Source organism: Salmo trutta, chromosome 25 (assembly GCF_901001165.1).
Source record: "Salmo trutta chromosome 25, fSalTru1.1, whole genome shotgun sequence".
Taxonomy (NCBI): Eukaryota; Metazoa; Chordata; class Actinopteri; order Salmoniformes; family Salmonidae; genus Salmo; species Salmo trutta.
The window spans coordinates 26,145,219-26,172,445 of NC_042981.1; the positions used below are offsets into that span (position 1 = coordinate 26,145,219).

At 44.2% G+C, this 27,227-nt stretch overlaps 1 protein-coding gene across 2 annotated transcripts in view; it reads right to left on the reverse strand.

The window, feature by feature from the left end:
* The window catches only part of LOC115162256 (fibroblast growth factor receptor-like 1), a 63,033-nt gene that overhangs the window by 6,612 nt on the left and 29,194 nt on the right, over window positions 1-27,227 (reverse strand). The window contains exons 1-5 of one of the 2 annotated variants that reach the window (XM_029713398.1): window positions 26,559-26,626; window positions 21,755-22,027; window positions 3,716-3,802; window positions 3,306-3,590; window positions 2,185-2,538 (exon numbers count right to left, since the gene is read on the reverse strand). In XM_029713398.1, coding sequence (XP_029569258.1) covers window positions 2,185-2,538; window positions 3,306-3,590; window positions 3,716-3,802; window positions 21,755-21,923 — 895 coding nt within the window. In that variant the 5' untranslated portion in view covers window positions 21,924-22,027; window positions 26,559-26,626. Of the gene's footprint in view, window positions 1-2,184; window positions 2,539-3,305; window positions 3,591-3,715; window positions 3,803-21,754; window positions 22,028-26,558; window positions 26,627-27,227 lie in introns of those variants that run through there. The other variant, XM_029713396.1, reaches the window with a different exon arrangement.

A 27,227-nucleotide genomic window follows, 5' to 3' on the forward strand; every position in this document is an offset into this window, starting at 1 on the left:
ATGAACTGAATCCCCAAAAAAACATTTCCACTGCATTTCAGCACTGCCACAAAAGGACCAGCTGTAACGGCCGTCGTTAAAATGAGACCAAGGTGCAGCGGAGGATGTGTTCATCTTTCAAGATATTTAATGGAACGCATGAACACTACAAAATAAACAAAACGACCAGCAACAGTTCTGTCCGGTTACACACTAAACAGAAAACAATCACCCACAAAAACCCAAAAGAAAACCAGGCTACTTATGTGTGACTCCCAATCAGCAACAACAAACTACACTACAGCTGTGCCTGATTGGGAGCCACACACGGCCCAAAACAAAGAAATACAAAAACATAGAAAAATGAACATAGAACGCCCACCCAATGTAACACCCTGCCCTAACCAAAATAAAGAACAAAAACCCCTCTCTATGGCCAGGGCGTTACACCAGCTGACATCATGTCAGTGATTCTCTCGTTAACACAGGTGTGAGTGTTGACGAGGACAAGGCTGGAGATCACTCTGTCATGCTGATTGAGTTCGAATAACAGACTGGAAGCTTCAAAAGGAGGGTGGTGTCACGCCCTGACCTTAGAGATCCCTTTTATTCTCTATTTAGTTAGGTCAGGGTGTGACTAGGGTGGGAAATCTATGTTTCTATTTCTTTGTTGGCCTAGTATGGTTCCTAATCAGAGGCAGCTGTTTGTCGTTGTCTCTGATTGGGGATCATACTTAGGCAGACCTTTTTCCCACCTTAGATTGTGGGATCTTGTTTGTGTATAGTTGCTTTCTGCACTGCATATAGCTTTACGTTCGTTTTTGTATTTTGTTGTTTTTTCCGGTGTCATTTTTAATAAAAGTAAAATGTACGCCTACCACGCTGCACCTTGGTCCATTTCTACAAACGAACGTGACAAGTGGTGCTTGTTCTTCCTCTGTCAACCATGGTTAACTGCACGTGCCGTCATCATTGCTTTGAACAAAAAGGGCTTCACAGGCAAGGATATTGCTGCCAGTAAGATTGCACCTAAATCAACCATTTATCGGATCATCAAGAACTTCAAAGAGAGCGGTTCAATTGTTGTGAAGAAGGCTTCAGGGCCCCCAAGAAAATCCAGCAAGCGCCAGGACCGTCTCCTAAAGTTGATTCAGCTGCGGGATCGGGGCACCACCAGTACAGAGCTTGCTCAGGAATGGCAGCAGGCAGGTGTGAGTGCATCTGCACGCACAGTGAGGCGAAGACTTTTGGAGGATGGCCTGGTGTCAAGAAGGGCAGCAAAGAAGCCACTTCTCTCCAGGAAACATCAGGGACAGACTGATATTCTGCAAAAGGTACAGGGATTGGACTGCTGAGGACTGTGGTAAAAAAAAAATTATCTGATGAATCCCCTTTCCGATTGTTTGGGGCATCCGGAAAAAAGCTTGTCCTGAGTAGACAAGGTGAGCGCTACCATCAGTCCTGTGTCATGCCAACAGTAAAGCATCCTGAGACCATTCATGTGTGGGGTTGCTTCTCAGCCAAGGGAGTGGGCTCACTCACAATTTTGCCTAAGAACACAACCATGAATAAAGAATGGTACCAACACATCCTCCGAGAGCAACTTCTCCCAACCATCCAGGAACAGTTTGGTGACGAACAATGCCTTTTCCAGCATGATAGAGCACCTTGCTAAGTGGCTCGGGGAACAAAACATGAATATTTTGGGTCCATGGCCAGGAAACTCCCCAGACCTTAATCCCATTGAGAACTTGTGGTCAATCCTCAAGAGGCGGGTGGAGAAACAAAAACCCACAAATTCTGACAAACTCCAAGCATTGATTATGCAAGAATGGGCTGCCGTCAGTCAGGATGTGGCCCAGAAGTTAATTGACAGTATGCCAGGGCGGATTGCAGAGGTCTTGAAAAAGAAGGGTCAACACTGCAAATATTGACTCTTTGCATCAACTTCATGTAATTGTCAATAAAAGCCTTTGACACTTATGAAATGCTTGTAATTATACTTCAGTATTCCATAGTAACATCTGACAAAAATATCTAAAGACACTGAAGCAGCAAACTTTGTGGAAATTAATATTTGTGTCATTCTCAAAACTTTTGGCCACAACTGTACGTGATGGGGAAGGTTTTGAAATTTGGATTGTTGGGAGGCCAGGTTAAAGGTAATGATGTACTAGACGGCTGGCAGCCTGGCTCTGGTCTTACCTGGCAGCACGGTGAGGAAAGCACTGCGGAAACTGTAGCCCATGGTGTTGGCACCCAGACAGATGTACATGCCAGCATCCTCCTCCTTGGCACGAGTGATGAGCAGCTTGTTGAGGTAGGAGCCATCAGGGCGTGACCACACCTCTCCCGTGGGCAGCACCATGAAGCGATGGTCGCCCACCTCGATGGTGGAGTTGTACCGACTCTCCTCGTTGGACTCCACACGCTTGAGCCACTGGATGACCGGTTTGACGTCGCTCCTCACTTTGCACTGGAATGAGGTAGTCCCCCCATAGTCCACTGTGGTGTTGACCGGGTGAGTGCCCGTCAAGATGGGTTTGGAGTTGGTCCGCTCTGCAGAGAGACATAATGGACGAACTGTCACAACTATTCCAAATTTCAACAAGGCTGACTCTCTGCATGTACCAGCGTAATGGCAGTTATTGGCCTCAGGCTTAGGACTTGTAATTGTAACAGAGAGAGACGGAGAGAGAGAAATACCACATGTAACACAAGAAGTATGTGTGATTAGTTTCCTCTGTCTCTGCTCCTGGTTGTACAGGACACACATCTCAGGGGGAGGAGGGGTTCAGGGGGGTGGGGGGCTGGCAGACAGCTGGATCCTAATTAGCTCAAGATTGGAGGGGCTTGTGGTTGAGCAGCCCCCTCCTCCTCCCCCCACACACTAGAACACAACCCTCATTCTCAGACCTGCCTTCTCAATATGCTTCTCATATACGTACATGATTAGACAAGCACATTCATCCATGGAGTAGGGATATGAGTAAGACTTACTGATCAAACGCAGCCGTCTGACGAAGGTTGATCAGAGAGCAAGGATCTCCAAAAGATTATGGTTCCTCCTCAAATCCAGACCCGACGTTACTATGATTACGTGGCAATTGTATCAACGTTCACATTGAGTTTCCACCCATGATAGCCAACATTTATCATTATCACAATGTCCATAGAACTCAGTCTGCAGGACTGTGATACAGTATATAATACAGTATTTTATGGTTCTTTCCCGAGGAGTCTACCTCATACATTAGCTATGAGATCTTGGACTGATTCGTTAAGTGTATTTATAACTCAGGCCTCTGTGACTGTATGATACTTACGTATGACCTCCACTTTGTAGGTGGCGTTGATCTCTCCGGCTTGGTTGGAGATTCTGCAGGTGTACCTGCCGCTGTTCTCCGGGGTCAGGTTCCTCAGGCTCAGAGTCCACTTCTTCTGGCGTACCTCGCCAACCTCGCGCTCCGTCAGGGGCCTGTCGTCCTTCAGCCACACAAGGTCTGGCCGAGGGTTACCGCTGGCTGTACACTTCAGCCGCACAGAGCTCCCCACTGGGCGGGCAATCACCCGTTTCCTCATTTTAGCAGGCTGTGTGAAGCGGGGACGCACTTTTGGAAAAAGAGGAAAGAGAGTTTTGGGTTTACTACTTTGCAGAGATGGATAACAGAATCATAAAATAAGACTCAATCTAATGCAAATAACTTCAGTGATGTTGCTTTTTTTATGATCTTACCTAGTTTTCCTGATAGGTGGTAAGGGTCATACTCTGACTCCACCCCACCAGGGACCCCTGGCCCAGTCTTATCAACACCAGAGTCATCTGTAGGGGAAAGGGAACAGAACATTTATATTTTACCATTGCAAAGGAAAGATGCAACATATAATTGAACATGGCATAAAAGTTATGCCCAATACTCACACAGGAAAGGCCTTGGCGGCCTTAACAGAGGGTGATGAAAGAGATTATGAAGTAAGCCTATTAGGATTTCACTAGTGTTAAACTTGAAAGACTTCTGTCGCCATTTGGGCTAACATCAACTGGAGTGACCTTCCAGTTCTGATCTCAGAGGGGTGTTTTTCTTTGTTATTTCAAAGCGGTTTATATAATTAATTCACATTCAAAGCTGAACACTATCAAATACGTTGTTTTATGGAGTAGACACTCGTTGTTAGTCAGATTCACCTCTCCTCTAACTCAGGACACAATTATGAGGCTTATGAGTATTCCCTTACAAAAAAAGATTGCCGTTTTGAAACTGCAGTAAAAACTGCAGTCGACTGTGGTATTTTGAACTGAACTCTAACTGATGTTACACTGCAAATTACTGCAGTAAAAAAAAACGGTGTTATTTTGGATGCAGTATTTTCAGCATACTGCAGTTATACTGCACTTTAATTGCAGTTATACTGCAGTGCACTGCGGTTATACTGCACACTGACTGCAATCTTTTTTCGTAACAAGCAGTGGAAAAATGTTTCAGTTGAATTCAATGCTTTTTGTTTCACACTTTTTACATTTTCATTAACATGGTGTGTAACGATCATCTGAAAGAGGGGACCAAGATGCAGGGTGGTGAGTGTTCATATTGAATTTTAATAATACAAAACACTTGAACATAAGACACAAACGAACACCAACAGTTCTGTCGGTGCAAACCACACAACAGAAACAACTACCCACAAAACCCCAAAGGAAAACAGGCTGCCTAAGTATGATTCCTAATCAGAGACAAGGATAGACAGCTGCCTCTGATTAGGAACACTACTTGGCCCAAAACAAAGAAATACAAAAACATAGAAAAAGGAACATAGAACGCCCACCCAATGTAACACCCTGGCCTAACCAAAAGAAATAACAAAAAACCCCTCTCTATGGCCAGGGCGTTACATAGTGTCACGCCCTGACCCTTGGAAGAGGTCATTTTCCATAGTAGAGTAGTCAGGGCGTGACAGGTGGTTGTTTTGGGTGGGTAGTTGTTTTCCATTTTGTCAGTGAACCTTACGGAACTGTTGGCTGTCGTTTTTGCTATTTTGGTCTAAGTGTTTTCTAATAAAGGAAAAATGAGCACTTCACACGCTGCGCCTTGGTCCCCTTTCGACGACCCTTGTGACAGAACTACCCACCACCAACGGACCAAGCAGCGTGCATTCTCCAGGAGGATGAGCGGGAACAAGCAGTATGGCTCAGAGGAGTGGACCTGGGAAGAGATCTTAGATGGGGCAGGACCGTGGACAAGGCCGGGAGAATATCGCCGCCCGCCGGAGGAGATAGAGGCAGCGAGGGCGGAACGGCGATACTGGGAGGAACGGCTAGGCAAGAAACTGGAGGCCGAGAGGCAGCGGCAAAACATTTTTTGGGGGGGCAAACGGGTAGATTGGCGAAGGCGAGGTTAAGACCTGAGCTAACTCCCGTGCTTACCGTGGGGAGCGAGTGACTGTAGAAGCACCGTGTGATGCGGTGGTGCGCACGGTGTCACCCAGGCGCACTCACAGCCCGGTGCGCTCGGTGCAAGCTCCTTACCGCTGCCGTGCTAGAGTTGGCATTCAGCCAGGAAGGAGTGAGCCGGCTCAGTGTTCCTGGTCTCCGGTGCGTCTCCTCTGCCCAGGTTATCCTGCTCCAGCTCTACGCACAGTAACCCCAGTTCGTCAGCTCAACCCAGTGCGGCCTATTCCAGCTTCCCGCCCTTGCCGGGCTAGTGTCAACATTGAGCCAGGACGGGTTGTGCCAGCCCTAAGTGCCAGACCTCCAGTGTGCCTCCAAGGCCCAGTGTACCCTGTGCCTACTCCGTGCACTCTCCCTCCAGTGTGCCACGATGGCCCAGTACGTCCTGTGCCTGCTCCTCGCACTCTTCCTCCAGCGACGCTCCTCAGCTTGGAGCCTCCAGCGACGCTCCTCAGCTTGGAGCCTCCAGCGACGCTCCTCAGCTTGGAGCCTCCAGCGACGCTCCACAGCCCGGAGCCTCCAGCGACGGTCCACAGCCCGGAGCCTCCAGCGACGGTCCACAGCCCAGAGCCTTCAGCGGCGGCCTGCAGCCCAGATCCTCCAGCAGCGGCCTGCAGCCCAGATCCTCCAGCAGCGGCCTGTAGGTCAGAACCTCCAGCGGTGGTCTACAGCACAGAGCTTCCGGTAATGATCTACAGTCTGATTCCTCCGATAGTGATCCACAGGCCTGTGTTACAGAAGCGGAGGGATCTGCGGGCGGAACGGGGGTTACGCCCTGAGCTGGAGCCACCTCCGTTGCTGGAGGATCGGAGGGAGAGGAAGGGTCTGGGTGTAGCACATGAGCCGCCATAGACGTTTGTCACCCTCCCTTCCCTCCCTTTGTGTTTGGGGTTGTTTTTGTTGTTTTTTGTTTGGGTGCAGTCGGGGTCTGCACCTTTGGGGGGGGTACTGTCACGTCCTGACCCTTGGAAGAGGTCCTTTTCCATAGTAGAGTGGTCAGGGCGTGACAGGTGGTTGTTTTGGGTGGGTAGTTGTTTGCCGTTTTGTCAGTGTACCTTACGGAACTGTTGGCTGTAGTTTTTGTTATTTTGGTCTAAGTGTTTTCTTTAATAAAGGAAATATGAGCACTTTACATGCTGCGCCTTGGTCCCCTTTCGACAACCCTTGTGACACATGGCCCCCAGCCAAACAAGCACAGTAAAACACGCTTGGCTCCATCTGAGTAAATTTAGCATTTATAGATAGGATACACTGAGGGGGTACATGCTAAGGTCACACGCTGTAACATTTGGGAGTAATATGATCAGTTTTCATAAGTGCAGCTCTGGGAGACAGCTGTGGAGTTGATGTCATTGACTGACTGACTTCATGTGGTGGAGCTAAGACACGGCTTAGTGAAAATATTATCAATGAAACATAATAGATAATTTGTAATGCATATCCACTTCATGAGGTAGACATTGATGAATTTATGGAATGTATCAAGTTCCTTGCCAACTACTACCATTCCTCAGAATACCAAACATTATGACAAATTATAGAAGTTCAACCAAAGCAGAGCAGGGTGTCATATAGATAGATTACACATGCAACTACTGCACTGAATCACTTCATGCTAGTAGAGCCATTCCCAAGTTTCAAATATTTTCCAATATACCAGCACTGAGCTTGTCAGTTCTAACGTTGCCTACTTTCTAAAGCTTCACATTCTGAAGTATCCACTATACAATTCTGATAGTGACGTCAAACACATTTCATAAATTAAATTAAGTGAATGTGTTACTCAGTACTTAGAAAATACGTCTTATATGTACATTTCATAAATAAATATAAAATATATGTTCTATTGTCATACACCAGGGGTTCCCTAACTTTTTGCCCACAACCCCATTTTGATATTTAACAAAAATGTGCGACCCCACCTGTCACGACTTCCGCCGAGGTCGGGTCCTCTCCTTTTCGGGCAGCTCTTGGCGGTCGGCGTCGCCGATCTTCTAGCCATCATCGATCCACTTTTCATTTTCCATTTGTTTTGTCTTGTTTTCCTCACACCTGGTTTCAATCCCCCCAATCACTTGTGTATTTAACCCTCTGTTCCCCCCCATGTCTTTGTGTGGGATTGTTTATTGTTTCATGTATGCACACGTTAGACTGGTTGCGCTGGGTTATGTCAACCCGTATTGTATTTCGTGTTCGTTGTGCCGTGTGTTTTTGGTTTGCCTAAATAAAAGGCTCCGTTTGCTACCCAATATCTGCTCTCCTGCGCCTGACTCCCTTACAGCCATTTATGCATACCTAACACCACCATGTAAAAAAAAGTGATGTAATCAACGGCCATTATTTATTTTTTTAATTGGGGCTATGACAGTCTATTGTAAATCAATCCGACAGTACTTTTGACTGTATTTCAATCTGAAGACAGTATGGTTTGAAGTGACTGAAATGCATCAGAAAGGTATTGGGAAGTTGTGAAGACCATCAGGCAATAACATGTTGATATTCTTTTTCCCCCAGTCGGATTTAGTGCCTGGTCTACTGAGTCCTGCACGGCTTGTGGGCATTGTAGAGGGAAACAGAAGACACATGCCACTGGGGTAAAAAATAATTAATCAACGTTGTTTCCATGTCATTTCAACCCCAAAAATCAATGTGATGACATTGAATCAACGTGGAAAACTAATTGGATTAGCAAAAAGTCATCAACGTAAGGGGATTTCGTCTTTTTTTCACACAACTTTTAACTTAAATCCTATGACATGGTGAATTGTTTTGTTGATTTCACGTTGAATTCACGTTAGCTGACAACTCAACCAAATGTAAATCAAAACTAAACGTTGAACTGAAGTCTGTGCCCAATGGGATATGTGTTCCTAAGTGATGGCGTCATAATATTTTGTAGCTTAAACAGTTCAAAAGATAGAGCAACATTTGTAGGAAGAAAACTGAAACCGCTCTGTTTATTATAACCACATCTAGCGGCTACCGGAGGTTACAGGCTTCTATGAACCAAGCACAAGTTTTTTTATTTTATTTCAGAGTTTCTCTCGCGACCTCATTTTCAAATCAGGCGACCCCTAGTTTGGGAAACACTGCCATACACCTTGTACAGAGCCTGAACCCAGTGTAGCCTCCAGTAAAATTTGTCCAAATCCAGTTTGGCGCACACTCTGCGTTTGAATGGGGCAGGTAAAGAGACCAGATGTGTCTCCTAACCCCCCACTCCAGGCACCCTCCGACTTTCCCCAAACCCCCCAAAGCTGTCTATGGTTCTCTGGGCACAAAACTTCCATTGTCTGCCACCTCCAGCACAAGGCCCAGTCATGATGTCATGACTATTTGAAGGGCTTAAACTGGCCAACTATAATAACCCATTCCCTTTAAAAAACAGCCTCCATTGGAAGATATATTTCTCTGCTGCTCACTTGGGTTCTCCACATTCCTCCTGGTTCCTGAACTTCCCAATCCAAACAGAACACGGTCCCACGCTGCCCGGATTTTCTTTTCACGTTTTTTTTGTTCCTTTCCTCTCTATTTTCTGGAGGTCCTTAGGAACAATGGTACCCTTTATAAGTCTGGGTCTAAACTACTATCCTAGGCTGCTATTGTCTTTACACAATGTTGGCTCCCTGGACCTGCAGACTGGGGGAAGGCAGGACATCTCAGTGCTGCTACATAATTGTTATTGTTGGAATACTGAAAAATACAATTATCAGTAAAAGGAGAGGACTTGCATGCCTCCCTGTCAATCCTTTCTGTACCCTCTCTCTCTCCTTGAGAGGGGCCCTATCCTCCCTCATCAAAGAGTAACTAAGAACAGCAATCCACTCGGATTCTGCAGGACACAACTTTCAAGCGATAAAACATGTAGACTACTTTGTATTCCAATTGTATTACCAAAATGGAATATAACTTCTAAATAAACACAGCACATTTGTATATTTAGAGATGGAAGGGAAAGGCAAACACCCACGCACCCACGTACCCAGACACATTCAGACATAATGTTGGGAAGACAGGCAAAGTAAACGGCTAACAACAACCAAAGAATCCAATGAAACTGTCTCTCTAGCCTACTGTACCACTGGGTCTGGTGCCCTCACTTCTTTCTCTCCTCTTCATTCACAAATCCAGCCAAAGGAAATACGGCACTCTCACTCCCCTGGCCTTGAGCTTCAACTGAATCTCAGGAAAATGCCCCATCATTCTGTGGGTCACAATGAGCTTCAGATGTAGTTGGGGACATTCTAATGTCCAGAGAAAGTAATGAGTAGTGGCCTTACATCATCACTACATCATCAAACAACCACCACATGTTATCAGCCACACATAATGCAGTGTAACTGGACAGTCAACAAAGTCTGTACTATCACTTCCACTACAGCACTTCTACTATCACTACCACTGTACTATAGAGATTTAAAGTATCCATGTAGAAATGAAGGCTACCATGATCCTCTTTCTGTTTACATGGTCTGTGCTGTGTCAACACTGTGTTACAATATAAACTTTACACCATGCTAATTGTAAAAAAAACGGATCAGTGTAGATCATGTATCTGTCTGTCTGTCAGTGTGGCAGTCATGTCCCTATCTATTCCAGTCCACCAGCAGGAGGGGTGAGGGTGGGGGGGGGGGAGTTTAGGAGGGTCGGGTGGGAATCAGTTGTCAGGAGACCATCCCAAACAGGGCACAAACAGCCAGCTAGGGGGATTGAGGAGGCGCCATGTTGCACTGGCTGACCAGATTCTTGGGATAGCTCAGGGGAGGACAGGCTGATTGGCAGAAGGATTGCTTCTATACCCGCGGCTGGATGGAGAAACACCCTTATATCACCAGGACCACCCCCTTTTCTTACTCTCACTATTTTCTCTCTTTCTTCCTTCCACATCTACCATTTCTTTCTTATACCTCTATCCCATTGTTTCTCCCCTACTCACCCTCTCCTTCTCCTCCCTGCCCTTCTCTCTTTCTGTCCTGATTAAAAAGTGTGTTGTGCACTACGGGCCTTGAGCTTCAAAGCCAGCCAGGATATTGAACAGCACTCTTTTTGAGCTCCAGTAAAAAGAATCCACTCAAATGATGGATGCTGTTTGCAGAGCTATGCTGGAAGCTAGCCAGTATTACACCTCCCATTTACAACACTTCAAATAAATCATCTCTCTGAGAAGTCTACCAGCCTTCTCCACCAGGCATTGAACTATATACAAAACACTATTAAAATGTCTAACAATTAGGTACATCAAGAGGTACAATAATTTCACCATTGATTGGAAATGTTCCGCTCACAATAATTATGGACCATTCTACCGTTTTTAGGCTGTCAGTTCTCCCAATGTATGACTTCCGTCCTGTAAATGTTTTAAAATGAGTCTCCCCTAATCTCCGTAGCCAAAAAAGCCTCTGACTGCACTGCACGCCTGATAGGACTATTATAAAAACAAACAAACTGGTGATGTGTGCCAGTCCCTGGCTGGAATGATGGATTAGAGAACGGCAAGGAGAGAGAGAGAGAGGAGAGCGAGGGGGAGGTCTCTGTGGTCTTACAAAACAGAGATGTGGAATGACTGCTGAGAGACTGGTGTTGGGTTGTCACGCATTCACCACAAACAGTGGGAAAGAAAAACAGAACCAACTCCATCAGGCTTAAGAGCGAGCCCAAACAGTTTGTGGTGGAGATCTGAGAGGGTGAAAATAATGGTGTTCAGTTTAATAAAATACACATGAGAAAACAGTATCCCTCAAGAAAAAGAAATGCCTTTGAACTTTTAAAGAGACATCTCTGTCCTGTGTGGGAGTAGATAGTAATACAAGCAGGCATGTTGAACTTATCTTATAAACCTCCCCCTGTTTCAGCACTACTGAAAGCCTAAATACTTTTCATTTCATCAAACTGCAGACGCCAAGCTCGATAAATCAGTTTTGAGTTACAAACACTACTACAGTACGTAAGCAGCAGGGTTGGAGAGTAATCTGATTACAAAAAACTTTAACTGTAATCAGTTACATTACCAGCAAAAAATATTGTAATCAGGTTACAGATACTGTTTAAAAACTAGATGATTACTTCTTGGATTACTTTTAAATTCAGAAAGGATGTTTGCAAAACAATACACTATGACACCTTTCTGTTTTCTCAATGACATTTAATTCAGCATTGAAAGTAAGTTTGTTTGTTCTCCCTGAGCAAGTCTGACCACAAATCAGAGACAACTATGATAACACACCAAATGCGTTTGATGGATCCTTCTTGTTTCCTTCAAATGCCTCTTAAGGGAAAAGTAATCCAAAAGTAACGGAAAGTAATCCGATTACGTTACTGAGTTTGGGTAATTACTGATTACAATTTTGGATAAGTAGGCTAACTAGTAACTGTAATGGATTACATTTAGAAAGTATCCTACCCAACCCTGGTAAGGAGAGAGAGAGAGATGCTATCTATCATTTGGATACATTGACCTGATTTATACAAATGGTGCTGTACTCTGCAATCATATAGATTGTTCTGAACTTAGCATGATCCACTGTAAATCATGTGGGCAACCTGAAACTTTGCACATTCGATAAATGTCTGCCAAAAGTAGTGCTCTTATTTTACATGTACAGTAAAATAATGTAAGTACAGTCATAGACAACCATGAAACCATGACTTTCATGAAATACAGCTCTAGTGTGAATTTTGACATTCCTCCTCTTGGTGTGTGTCTATAAATCTATTTTTATTGTCCAGGAACAGTCAACAGATAAAACATATTTTGGGGGGAAGGGGTACTTTTACCCCTTTTTCTCCCCAATTTTGTGATATCCAATTGGTAGTTACAATCTTCTCATTGCTGCAACTCTCCAACGGACTCGGGAGAGGCGAAGGTTGAGAGCCATGTGTCCTCCGAAACACGATCCTGCCAAACCACACTGCTTCTTGACACACTGCTCACTTAACCCGGAAGCCAGCCGCACCAATGTGTCGGAGGAAACACCGTCCAGCTGGCGACCGTTGTCAGCTTGCAGGTGCCCCGGCCCGCCACAAGGAGTCGCTAGATCACGATGGGACAAGGTAATCCCGGCGGGCCAAACCTTCCCCTAACCCGGACGACGCTGGGCCAATTGTAAGCCGCCTCATGGGTCTCCCGGTCATGGCCGGCTGTGACACAGCCTAGGATCGAACCCGGGTCTGTAGTAATGCCTTAGACCGCTGCGCCACTCGGGAGACAATCAACAGATCTACCCTCTCTCTGACCTCTCAGTCAACTTCATCTTTAACGTGAGCCAAAATAACTTTGTTAGAATAACACTTCCCCAGATCTGCATCCCGACCCTATGATACTACGCTACACAACGGACACCATTCTCTTTACTTTCTGTTGTCCTGGTCTGATCTATGTGATTAGGGTTCTACCCCAAAACAAGGCCAGTTTGAAAAGCCATCACCTTAGTCGCTGTTCTAGCCAGCTACCACGCGGTACTGCCCTATAGAGTAATTGAACACTGGTCACTTTAATAATGTTTACATACTGTTTTACGCATTCTAGTGATGGCTCATCCTACAGTATATAACTACTGCTGTACACACCTTTTCTATTCATATACTGTCCATACTGTCTTTACACACCATTATATGTATATATATTTATATTCCGTTCTCTGACATTGCTCGTTCTGATATTTCTTAATTTCTTAATTTTTTTATTTTTCGGGATTATTGTGTTTTTTCTTAGTTCTTTTGCTTGGTATTATTACATTGCTGCAGCTAGAAACACAAGCATTTCAAAGCACCAGTGATAACATCTGAAAATCTGTGTACGCGACTAATACAATTTGATTTGATCACAAGACCATGAAGCAGCTCCTCCAGTCGGCCCCTGCCATCCACCCCCCTCCCCTGCAGGAGGCTCTGGACCTAATTAGGCATCTTAATTAAACTAAACAGTGCTATCACACTCCAGTCCTCTCATTCATCACACTCTACTCTAGCACAGAGTAAACTGTACTGTACAGTTGCTTGACTTGACTGAGAGTTACAAGTATGTCTCTTGCACATGAGACCATCATGTCCTCTTATAAGCTTTATGAGGCTTAATAGGTTAATGTTAAGGGGAATATGTTTCTTGTTGGACAATTCCAAGTTAAGGAGCCCCTGCTTTGACAAACCACAGCTTAGCCTGGGGAAAGGGAAGAAGTTAAGATCCGCTTGAGTCACAGAGGATGATGTAGTATGAAACAATATCCCATTCTCTCTGTTGACTTTGGGCTTAAGTGGTGAATGATATAACAGATATAGGAGAGGAGGGTATCAACTACAATCCCCCTTCCTAAATCCCCTTATTTCAAAGCCATGACTCCATGGTGCATGGTGTTGTCTTTTAACATCTGCAAATCGACAAGATCTTGACCTGAGAGGAAACGATAAGTGACTGACTTTCAAACACTTCCTTTGAAAGATGATGGCACAGTCTGAGTCATATGCATGGTTTCTGGGTAGCGTCATATTAAAAGTGATTTCACTATGAATGGTAATACTTGGCAAACTACATTTCGTCAGCCAGTGATTGTCAAGCAAATAACTGTCGGTCTCATGGTAATTGACAGTGATAAACACATTTAGCATCTCCTGGCTTCCACACAGCCTAAAAGCTACTCATGCTGACCTTTGGATCATCTACATTTTAAAAAGTCAAATAAATCCATGCAATATAGCCTACACCTTCACAACAAATCCATAATTTATTTTAGACAGGTCTAAAGAAGCATGATATGAAGAAAATGTAGTCTATTTCAGAAGATCAGAGTAGCATACTCTGAGTTGTCCTTATGTTAGGTCCTGATCTGGCTATGATAAATTGCTGTGGGCTACACTAGTTCACTTAGCAGACAAGATTTTCTTCGTATTCCTTGGTATTATTTTATATTATGAAGAATACAATTTAACAAATATTTTCTCCAAACGCTTTGAGGGAGTGCGCACATGCGGCTATTCTGTGTTGAGAGGTTAACAAAGAAATAGTTATTCCTATATGCTTAATATAGAGTTGTTAATGTAACTTTAGTTGTTCTACAAACGTTGGGCTATATGTTTTGATTTTTAATTCATTGTAAGGCTGCATGATGTGACTTTAATGATGATTTGAAAAAAGTTGCTTGAAAGGCATGAGCTCTGCTTTGTTTTTTTGCGCAGGCTGTACACACTACATCAGTCACTCATTCACAACTTGACAAGCACTTGATAATCTCTAGAATTTCATGGCGGCATTCCCTTTGTGTGACCGTAATGCACCCTAAAAAAAATCCATGCCTTTTGCGACCAGTGGCCATTGTGCCCTTTTCCCTGAGTGCTGCGTGCTTCATCACGTGATCGGGTCTTTCTCACAGGCTACAAGTGAAGACAGACACATCGGGGACGCAACTGCGCGAGTCCTTATCCAATTCCGATGTGCATATTGAAGATATTGGAAGAACGGTCCACATTTACTTTTCGTCAGCCAACAAGATGAGTACGCCTAACGAACAGCAAAAGCACTAGCCTATGTCAATCTACTATCCCCCATAGTACAAAAGTTTACCTATTTTATTCTGTGTGAGAAATAAATATTGCAAACATAGTCTGGGACAGTTGTGGGATGCGATAGATCCCAAATTAATACAACCACTAGCATCAAAAAAACTTTTTTACACAATGTGGCTGACGCAACAGATCAGAACGTTTAGCTTAAAATGTTGATAAACTATTAGACTATTTCTTCACATTATAAGCGCAGCAATGCGCACATGATAGTAGGCTTTAAGCGTGAATGTTCCATTAGCGGAAAACACCATTATCAAAAGTGACTGCAAACGCAATTATGCATGTAATGCTTTTATTATAAAGGTGCATTTTTAGGTGAAAATTATCTTCCTCAAACTTGAAACTCACGTGCTGCTTATGTATACCAGTTAGGCTCTACATCCCTTGTAAAGTGGATTAATGTGCTTAATTTTAAAAATGTATTTGGCCACTTTAGTTGTGATATAAATCTTAATAAAACATATAGGCCTGTGGGCTAGGCTACATGAGGTGTGCTACTATGATTTGAAAAAGTCGCAAAAAAAGGCATTGTTTCTTATACTGGGCATCATTCACAAGGGACAATATATAATTCACAAGTGATAAAATAATATTGTCACCCATCAGAATATTCTTGATTTAATCTGTTTTTTTACATATATGTCACGCCCTGACCATAGAGAGCCCTTGGTTTTCTATGGTGTTGAGGTCAGAGCATGACTAGGGGGGTATTCTAGTCATTCTATTTCTATGTTGGTGAGTTGTATGGTTCCCAATTAGAGGCAGCTGGTAATCGTTGCCTATAATTGGGGGTCATATTTAGGAAGCCCTTTCTCTGACCTGCTTTGTAGGATATTGTTTCAGTTAGTGCCTATGTGCGTGCTGTACTTCATGGTCGTTGGATGTTTTGTTGTTTTTGTTGTTTCACTGTGGATTAAAATTATGTGGAATTCAACTCACGCTGCACCTTGGTCCGCTCTTTACGACGATCGTGACAATATACTAAATAATATATGTGTGGAATTTGTTTTGATTTAGAATGAACCATTATCATGCACCTGTATCGAAACATGTCATCTATGGACTTAAATAGCAAATGGAGAATGCTTTTACCCGCGGTTAATTTTCATGCCAGCCCGGCAGGCTCTACTCCCATTGTAAATATAAGCAATGTGCTTAATATTAGGAAAGTTGAGAAATAAATATAGTAGGCCTAGCCTACAGCAAGCTGATCCTCCTCTTTTTAGTAGAGGCCATCACTCTGTTTCACACAATTCCATAGCCTATTGAAATGTTCCTCAACATGAGCTCGTGGGCTCTCATTAAGTGTTTGATTAGATTTTCCAACACATTTGCATTAATGTTTAAAAAAAAATATATATTTCACCTTTATTTAACCAGGTAGGCTAGTTGAGAACAAGTTCTCATTTACAACTGTGACCTGGCCAAGATAAAGCAAAGCAGTGTGACACAGACAACAACACAGAGTTACACATGGAGTAAACAGTAAACCATCCAATAACACAATAAACAAGTCAATGACACAGTAGAAAAAAAAAAGTCTATATACAATGTGTGCAAAAGGCATGAGGAGGTAGGCAATAAATAGACCATAGGAGCGAATAATTACAATTTAGCAGATTAACACTGGAATGATAAATGACCATATGATGATGTGCAAGTAGAAATACTGGTGTGCAAAAGAGCAGAAAAGTAAATAAAATAAAAACAGTATGTGGATGAGGTAGGTAGATTGGGTGGGTAATTTACAGATGGACTATGTACAGCTGCAGCGATCGGTTAGCAGCTCAGGTAGCTGATGTTTAAAGTTGGTGAGGGAAATAAACGTCTCCAGCTTCAGGGATTTTTGCAATTCATTCCAGTCACTGGCAGCAGAGAACTGGAAGGAAAGGCGGCCAAATGAGGTGTTGGCTTTGGGGATGATCAGTGAGATATACCTGCTGGAACGTGTGCTACGGGTGGGTGTTGTTATCGTGACCAGTGAACTGAGATAAGGCGGAGCTTTACCTAGCGTAGACTTATAGATGACCTGGAGCCAGTGTGTCTGGCGATGAATATGTAGCGAGGGCCAGCCGACTAGAGCATACAGGTTGCAGTGGTGGGTGGTATAAGGTGATTTGGTAACAAAACTGAGGGCACTGTGATAGACTGCATCCAGTTTGCTGAGTAGAGTAATGGAAGCTATTTTGTAGATGACATCGCCGAAGTCGAGGATCGGTAGGATAGTCAGTTTTACTAGGGTAAGTTTGGCGGCGTGAGTGAAGGAGGCTTTGTTGCAAAATAGAAATCCGATTCTAGATTTGATTTTGGATTGGAGATGTTTAATATGAGTCTGGAAGGAGAGTTTACAGTCTAACCAGACACCTAGGTATTTATAGTTGTCCACATATTCTAGGTCGGAACCGACCAGGGTGGTGATGCTAGCCGGGCGGGCAGGTGCGGGCAGGGAACGGTTGAAAAGCATGCATTTGGTTTTACTAGCGTTTAAGAGCAGTTGGAGGCCACGGAATGAGTGTTTTATGGCATTGAAGCTCGTTTGGAGGTTTGTTAGCACAGTGTCCAAGGAAGGGCCAGACGTATACAGAATGGTGTCGTCTGCGTAGAGGTGGATCAGGGAATCGCCCGCAGCAAGAGCGACATAATTGATATATGCAGAGGAAAGAGTCGGCCCGAGAATTGAACCCTGTGGAACCCTATAGAGACTGCCAGAGGTCCGGACAACATGCCCTCCGATTTGACACATTGAACTCTGTCTGCAAAGTAGTTGGTGAACCAGGCGAGGCAGTCATTAGAAAATCCAAGGCTATTTAGACTGCCGATAAGAATACGGTGATTGACAGAGTTGAAAGCCTTGGCCAGGTCGATGAAGACGGCTGCACAGTACTGTCTTTTATCGATGGCGGTTATGATATTGTTTAGTACCTTGAGCGTGGCTGAGGTGCACTCGTGATCGGCTCGGAAACCGGATTGCACAGTGGAGAAGGTACGGTGGGATTCGAAATGGTCAGTGATATGTTTATTAACTTGGCTTTCAAAGACTTTAGATAGGCAGGGCAGGATGGAAATAGGTCTGTAACAGTTTGGGTCTAGGGTGTCACCCCCTTTGAAGAGGGGGATGACCGCGGCAGCTTTCCAATCTTTAGGGATCTCAGACGATACGAAAGAGAGGTTGAACAGGCTGGTAATAGGGGTTGCAACAATGGCGGCGGATAGTTGTAAAAAGAGAGGGTCCAGATTGTCTAGCCCAGCTGATTTGTACGGGTCCAGGTTTTGCAGCTCTTTCAGAACATCTGCTATCTGGATTTGGGTGAAGGAGAAGCTGGGGAGGCTTGGGCGAGTAGCTGCGGGGGGATCTGTTGGCCGGGCTTGGAGTAGCCAGGAGGAAGGCATGGCCAGCCATTGAGAAATGCTTATTGAAATTTTCGGTTATCATGGATTTATCGGTGGTGACCGTGTTACCTAGCTTCAGTGCAGTGAGCAGCTGGGAGAGGTGCTCTTGTTCTCCATGGACTTTACAGTGTCCCAAAACTTTTTGGAGTTAGAGCTACAGGATGCAAATTTCTGCTTGAAAAACCTAGCCTTTGCTTTCCTGACTGACTGCGTGTATTGGTTCCTGACTTCCCTGAACAGTTGCATATCGCGGGGACTTTTCGATGCTATTGCAGTCCGCCACAGGATGTTTTTGTGTTGGTTAAGGGCAGTCAGGTCTGGAGTGAACCAAGGGCTATATCTGTTCTTAGTTCTGCATTTTTTGAACGGGGCATGCTTATCTAAAATGGTGAGGAAATTACTTTTAAAGAATGACCAGGCATCCTCGACTGACGGGATGAGGTCAATATCCTTCCAGGATACCCGGGCCAGGTCGATTAGAAAGGCCTGCTCGCAGAAGTGTTTTAGGGAGCGTTTGACAGTGATGAGGGGTGGTCGTTTGACAGCAGACCCATAGCGGATACATGCAATGAGGCAGTGATCGCTGAGATCCTGATTGAAAACAGCAGAGGTGTATTTGGAGGGCAAGTTGGTCAGGATAATGTCTATGAGGGTGCCCATGTTTACGGATTTAGGGTTGTACCTGGTGGGTTCCTTGATGATTTGTGTGAGATTGAGGGCATCTAGCTTAGATTGTAGGACTGCCGGGGTGTTAAGCATATCCCAGTTTATGTCACCTAACAGAATGAACTCTGAGGCTAGATGGGGGGCAATCAATTCCCAAATGGTGTCCAGGGCACAGCTGGGAGCGGAGGGGGGTCGATAGCAGGCGGCAACAGTGAGAGACTTATTTCTGGAAAGATTCATTTTTAAAATTAGAAGTTCGAACTGTTTGGGTATAGACCTGGAAAGTATGACAGAACTTTGCAGGCTATCTCTGCAGTAGATTGCAACTCCTCCCCCTTTGGCAGTTCTATCTTGATGGAAAAAGTTGCAGTTGGGTATGGAAATCTCAGAATTTTTGGTGGCCTTCCAAAGCCCGGATTCAGACACGGCAAGGACATCAGGGTTGGCGGAGTGTGCTAAAGCAGTGAGTAAAACAAACTTAGGGAGGAGGCTTCTGATGTTGACATACATGAAACCAAAGCTTTTTTGATCACAGAAGTCAACAAATGAGGGAGCCTGGGGACACGCAGGGCCTGGGTTTACCTCCACATCACCCGAGGAACAGAGGAGGAGTAGGATGAGGGTATGGCTAAAGGCTATCAAAACTGGTCGCCTAGAGCAGCGGTCTCGAACACCCGGGCCGCAGAGAAAGAATAAATAACTTACATTATTTCCGTTTTATTTTTATATATTTTTTATTTTTTTACATTTTTTATTATCTGAGTCTGAACGATGTTTATTTTGAAAAATGATCGGATTCCCTCTGTTACATCCGTCTATGACTCACTTGTGTCATTCACAGGGAAATGCTGGCTAGCCGAAAAATACCACCGGAACTTAACAGCGTATTGAATGATGTCATTAAAGTTATTAACCACATCAAAGCACACGCACTTAACTTGTGCCTGTTCGAGCAGCTTTGTGAGGAGATGAACGCGGAGCACAGACACCTTCTCTTATACACAGAAATAAGATGGTTATCCCGAGGGAGATCGCTGGCCAGAGTGTTAGAATTACGAGAGCCGCTGCAGAGATTTCTCTCAGAAAAAAAGTCACCGCTGGCAGCACATTTCAGTGACGAGGAATGGGTCGCAAAACTCGCTTACTTGTGCGACATATTCAACCTGCTCAATGAACTCAATCGTTCACTTCAGGGGAAAATGACAACTGTCTTAAAGTAGCTGCATTTAAAGCAGCTACTTTAAAGGTATATTTGACATGTTTCAAACATTCGCGGGGATTTTGGAAGAGACTGAGCCCGAGCCTTCATTGTCCCAGCTGGTGCACGATCACCTGTCTTTGCTTTTAAAAGAGTTTGAGCGCTACTTCCCAACCACAAAAGACCCACGAACTGCCAAGGAATGGATCCGTGACCCATTTGTCAACAAACCAGGTGAATCCAGCATGTCTATGCAAGAAGAAGATCAACTGCTGGAGATTGCAAATGGCGGCGGCCTTAAAAGTATGTTTGAGACAACAACTCTGCCGGTGTTCTGGATTAAAGTCACGGCAGAATACCCTGAGATCGCCACAACAGCACTGAAAACCCTCTTGCCATTTCCGACATCCTATTTGTGTGAAGCGGGATTTTCTGCAGTGACAGCAACCAAAACAAAATTACGGAGTAGACTGGACATAAGCAACACACTTCGGGTGTCATTGTCTCCCATTACCCCTAGATGGGGCCGTCTCGTTGCAGAGAAACAAGCTCAGGGCTGGTGAGTTGTATTTTTCATGCACTTTATGTTTGTTTTTGTGTTGTATCTTATTTTTATGGCATGTTTAAACGTTACCATAGCGACCAGAGAGTGTTAGGGGGCAGAGAGGATGTTACTCATGTTATGTTGTTGGTGCGATGTTACGAGGACGCTGCTAATAAAGTTGCATATGAGTACACAGTGGATTCACGTTTATTATTATATTTAAAAAATACCACAGTATTTATGCCGGTCATATCATTTTATTTTGTGTATTTATCCGCCACACCTTAAAGGTGTGAAAATATTGTCTGACATTAAACCGGTCCGTGGCCCAAAAAAGGTTGGGGACCGCTGGCCTAGAGCGTTGGGGACAAAGAATAAAAGGAGCAGATTTCTGGGCGTGGTAGAATTCAGGGCATAATGTGCAGACAGGGGTATGGTGGGGTGCGGGTACAGCGGAGGTAAGCCCAGGCACTGAGTGATGATGAGAGAGGTTGTATCTCTGGACATGCTGGTTATAATGGGTGAGGTCACCGCATGTGTGGGAGGTGGGACAAAGGAGGCATCAGAGGTATGATGAGTGGAACTAGGGGCTCCATTGTAAACTAAAACAATGATAACTAACCTAAACAACAGTATACAAGGCATGTTGACATTTGAGAGAGACATACAGCGAGGCACAAAGTAATCACAGCTGTTGATTGGGAGAGCTAGCTAGACAACAACGGGTGAGACAGCAACAGCTGATCAGCTAAAACAACAACAGATGTCAGAGTGATTAGAGTGACAATAGAGTGCTGAGTACCAGGCAGTTAGCAAATTTGGTAGGCTACTAATGACCAGCAGCAGCATTAGAGCTTGGAGAAGCCTAATTACCGTGACTAAACGGTCATGTGGAATTTCACTGCCTTCATGACTCATGACTGCCGGTGTGGCGGTCACCGCCACAGCCCTAACCGCAAGACACCTTTCTACTTACCAATGACAATGAGGGTATAGTTGATGCTGACGCTGCCAAAGCCGTTGGTGGCTTTGCAGATGTATGTTCCAGCATCCTCAACCTCCACTTCCTTGATCTTCAGGCCCAGGCGGAGGATGCGGAAGCGGGTCCAGCCGCTGTGGATGTTGCGGCCGTCTTTGGTCCACATGATGAGGGGTGGCGGGTCTCCTTCAACAGGGCATGGCAGCTTGATGGAACTCGCCAGGTGCACTGACTGTCTATGGGCCACCCTCTCAGCCACCCGCGGAGGTCCTGGAGCAACACACAAAAAAATCGATGAGTTGAACTTTTTGCCACAATGTTATTTAAACATTTAATACAAAGACTAGATTGATATACAATATCTTTACTTTAAGACATGAAGGTCAGTCAATACGGAAAATTTCTAGAACTTTGAAAGTTTCTTCAAGTGCAGTGACAAATACCATCAAGCGCTATGATGAAACTGGCTCTCATGAGGACCGCCATAGGAAAGGAAGACCCAGAGTTACCTTTGCTGCAGAGGGTAAGTTCATTAGAGTTAACTGCACCTCAGATTGCAGCCAAAATAAATGCTTCACAGAGTTCAAGAAACAGACACATCTCAACATCAACTGTTCAGAGGAGACTGCATGAATCAGGCCTTCATGGTCGAATAGCTGCAAAGAAACCACTACTGGAGGACACCAATAAGAAGAAGAGACTTGCTTGGGCCATGAAACACAAGCAATGGACATTAGACCGGTGGAAATCTGTCTCTTGGTCTGATGAGTCCAGATTTGCGATTTTTGGTTCCAACCGCCGTGTCTTTGTGAGAGGCGGAGTAGGTGAACGGATGATCTACGCATGTGTGGTTCCCCCAGTGAAGCATGGAGGAGGAGGTGTGATGGTGTAGGCGTGCTTTGCTGGTGACACAGTCAGTGATTCATTTATAATTCAAGGCACATTTAACCAGCATGGCTACCTGCCACAGCATTCTGCAGCGATACGCCATCCCATCTGGTTTGCACTTAGTGGGACTATCGTTTGTTTTTCAACAGGACAATGACACAAAACACACCTCCTGGCTGTGTAAGGGCTATTTGACCAAGGAGAGTGATGGAGTGCTGCATCAGATGACCTGGCCTCCACAATCACCCGACCTCAACCCAATTGAGATGGTTTGGGATGAGTTGGACTGAAGAGTGAAAGAAAAGCAGCCAACAAGTGCTCAGCATATGTGGGAACTCCTTCAAGACTGTTGGAAAAGCATTCCAGGCTGGTTGAGAGAATGACAAGTGTGCCAAGCTGTCATCAAGGCAAACGGTGGCTACTTTGAAGAATCTAAAATCTAAAATGTATTTTGATTTGTTTAACACTTTTTTGGTTACTCCATGATTCCATAAAAAAAAGAAAAACCCTTGAAGCAGTAGTTGTGTCCAAACTTTTGACTGGTACTGTACATCCATAAACGACATATTACACTCACTCATATTTCATTTGAAATGAATTGAAAACAATTTATATCTGAATTGGGCTGAATTGAATGAAGCAACATCTTTTGGATGCTTTTAGGGAAGATGTGGGGGCTCATTCATTACCTCCTTCCTTCATCTGATTACCCCGAGATGAAACCAGATTGTAATAATTGGACTAGCCTTGTCATCCATTATAGACAGAGAGAGTTGAAGGCTCTGCCTGTGTGTAGCGTGTTGGAGATCAAAGCGCAGTGGAGAGGGCAGGGCCACTGAAGGGAGGACAGTAGCCCCTCTTCCTGCTCCTAATTGGCTCAGGTTGGCCTCCTCAGATCTGGTGAAGTGGAGCGGGCTCAGATGCTCTGTGATAGTAATGTTACTTAGGCGGCCTGCACAACTCATTGAGACAGAGCTTAAAGCAGCAGTAGTGCTGAACCTAAACCAGACAACAACTTAACAGAGAGAAACTGAGCATAGAAAAACAGAACAGAAACAGAAAAACAGTAGAGGAAAAGGGTGGTGAATGCAACATAACTTAACAAAATAGTTACTGATCTTAAAAGCACAATTTGGTATACACACACACACACACACACACACACACACACACACACACACACACACACACACACACACACACACACACACACACACACACACACACACACTGACACACACACTCAACACACACTCACAGTCACATTCCAACGGTGCATTTCACACACATGGAAAACAAGCAGTTCATTACAGAGATGGGGGTGTATAGGGAAGGTGGCAGCAGATAACTCCACCTGGGCCTTTATTGGTCACGTTGATAACAGATGTGGCTCAACTCAAAAGCAGGTCAAATATCTGGAACCCTGGGCTGTGGGCTGGGGTGTAACCCTTGAGGGAGGTGGACTGTTAATTGTAATGGTAACAGACCACTCACAAGTTATGTGGACCATAACTTGTGAGTGGTATCATCACACTTAGATACTAGCTAGGCGTTGCATAAAGTGGACAGACAAACGGTGAGTGTACTGTAACCTTCCACTGCACTGTGACCGCTCCATGAGAGAAGGTGAACCCTATGCTGTGTTAAATCTTCCTCACTAACTTTAAGCATCAGCTGTCAGAGCAGCTTACCGATCACTGCACCTGTACACAGCCCATCTGTAAACAGCCCACCCAACTACCTCATCCCCATATTGTTCTTTTTTTTCTTTTCTTTTGCACCCCAGTATCTCTACTTGCAAATCATCATCTGCACATCTATCACTCCAGTGTTAATGCTAAATTGTAATTATTTCGCCACTATGGCCTATTTATTGCCTTACCTCCCTAATTTTACTACATTTGCACACACTGTATATAGATTTTTCCCATGTGTAACTCTGTGTTGTTGTTTTTGTCGCACTGCTTTGCTTTATCTTGGCCAAATCGTAGTTGTAAATGAGAACTTGTTCTCAACTGGCCTACCTGGTTAAATAAAGGTGAAATAAAATAAATAAATCAAATCAATGTCTAACACACAGACATTCTCCCAGATACACACACAAGGAGTGCACAGGTTCTGCCATCCTCTCTGATCTTCCTGTTCTGAAGCATGCACAGGAAATTGTAAGTGCCACTGTTTAGGTCTGCAAGGAGGACGTGAGGGGACTTGTCAGCCGGCCCATATCTCACTTCTCTGCTAACAGAAGAGCAGAACAGTGGGGCTCAGTGTTCAGTCCTCCTCAGCAGACTATCTACTCACAACCACAGAGAGAGAGAGGTCACAACACATGGTGGAAATACCCACTGCCCTGCCTGAGTCCCACAGCTTCACTAACTCATAGAGCTAATGAGTGTTTATCTAATGCAATCAACTGCTTCTCAATGTGCAATTACAACAGAGAAGCTATATTCTACCACAGATTAAATAGAACAACTAACTAATTTCTGAGGTCTGTATCAAACTGTCAAAATGTACTACTTCAACATTAACAGAACAAAGCCTTAAGGGTCAAGTTTTTCTAACCCCGCATTCTCTTTCTTCTATATCATGGGTTAAAATCCAAATGATCTTTTGAGAAATTCTATTTCAAAAAGGGCATTGTATGCAAGAAGAAGCACAAAGCAAAGTATTTCTTTAGTGTTGTTAGAGACCTGAGAGCACTCCAGAACACTTCTTAGCAACAACAAAACCAAGCTCTTCAGTTTCTGGCTTGGCCGCCACGCCAAGTGCGTGGAATGTGCAACAAATTATTTCCTCCCTCCGTCTCTCCTCTTAAAAAGCCTTTTGATGTGCTTTGAAAAAACAACATGAAGAGGTGCTGAAAGTCAAGGCCACCGTCTGAATAACATAATGAGTGTTTGTGCTGTGTGCCTGACCACCATCCTCTCCTCAACAGGAATACTCCTCCTCTGTCTCAAGGAGAGGTTCTCTTAACCTTGTAACTGAAATGAAGCCTCAGATAACATGCTTACAGAGGCCCTCCCTATGAAGTTAATACTCAATAGGTCCATTGCAGGGATATCAGTTTGTAACTCTCTTACCCACTTAGATTCAGTTGTACATGTTCTATGACACATAATTTACTTACTTCGATCTACCCTGAGGAAGTCCTTTCATGTCAGTGGAGGAACTCTGCTACTAAACAGTGGGATGACAAATGGAACTCTGGATGATTTACATCAAACTGGTCAGCACTTCAGTGTTTACACAAATGGTTTGCCTTATTAGCATCCCTGTAAACGGAAAGCGATACACATGACCGCATGCATGGCCTTTCCCGTGTTGCTGCAATGGTGAAGGGCCTTATTTTAGCAGAGCTCTGTGTGTGAATGGAATCTTTCATAATGCAGGAAGAGGAGAAGGAGGTCTGGCGACATAGAATTAGCTCCGTTTTTCTTTGCTCAATTTGGTGATGGATTCTTTTAAGAGAAAGGGGTACATTCAACGGGAGGCATTCGTTCTTGTGATTCAGGCTAAATATAGCTCTGGTTTCATGAACCGTTTTGAGGGGTTAAGAAACTGTTGATTCAACATGAGGACACAGCTAGAGAGAGAAAAAAAAATAAGAAAATAAGAAAGAAAGAGAGAGGAACACAAGCAGACTATACTAGGCTGACAGTCTTAGGTGATGTTCAGATGTGCTGGCAACTCTTCCCTCCTTTCTGTTCTCTTCTTCAAAAAACCTGTGGATTTCTATCCGAGTGCTTTGGTCTTTCTAGTCAACGCAAACAGGTCAATAAAGGATTGGCTGTTCTGCTGACAGACATTAAAATAGAGAACAGATTGGTCTCAAGAAACCGCAGTGAGACATACTGGGTGATGCAATACAGTAAACCCAACTGACTTAGGTCTTTGTACCACACTAACTCACCCACTCATGAAAGTATTTCCTCTCCATTTATCGGTTTATTTGATCCCCATTAGCTTTTTCAGAAGCAGCAGCTACTCTTCCTGGGGTCCTCAAAAAACACGACAAGTAACAAAACACTGATTCAGTGATAGACAAGGACAGTCACACAAATGTAAAATATAACAATATACAAACAATACAACAAAACAATTATGTGTGTGTGTGTTTTTGTCCCCTCACAGTCCCCGTCGTTCCATGAGATGTTGTTTAACCCGTTTTTTAAAGGTCATTTTCCTGTTTGCTTGAGTAGTTGGGAGGGAGTTCCATGTGATCACGGCTCTGTGTAATACTGTGAGTTTCCTCGAATTTATTTTGGACCTGGGAACTTTGAAGAGATCCCAGATGGCATGTCGTGTGGGTTATGTATGGGTGTCTGAGCTGAATGTTATTTGATTATGCTGACAATCTAGAATTTCCATCACAGTAATATGAAAGCAGTTCATCTCTCATCAACCCTCAACCATGAAAAACAATCATGCATGTTGTTGATGTGAGTTCTGTATGTGCAGTGAAGGGCAAGATGTGCTGCTGCAGTTTTGAGCCCGCTGCAGTTTTGCAAGGTCTTTCTATGCTGCACCTGACCATATTACCGTACAGTAATCAAGATGGGACAAGATCAGAGCCTGAACA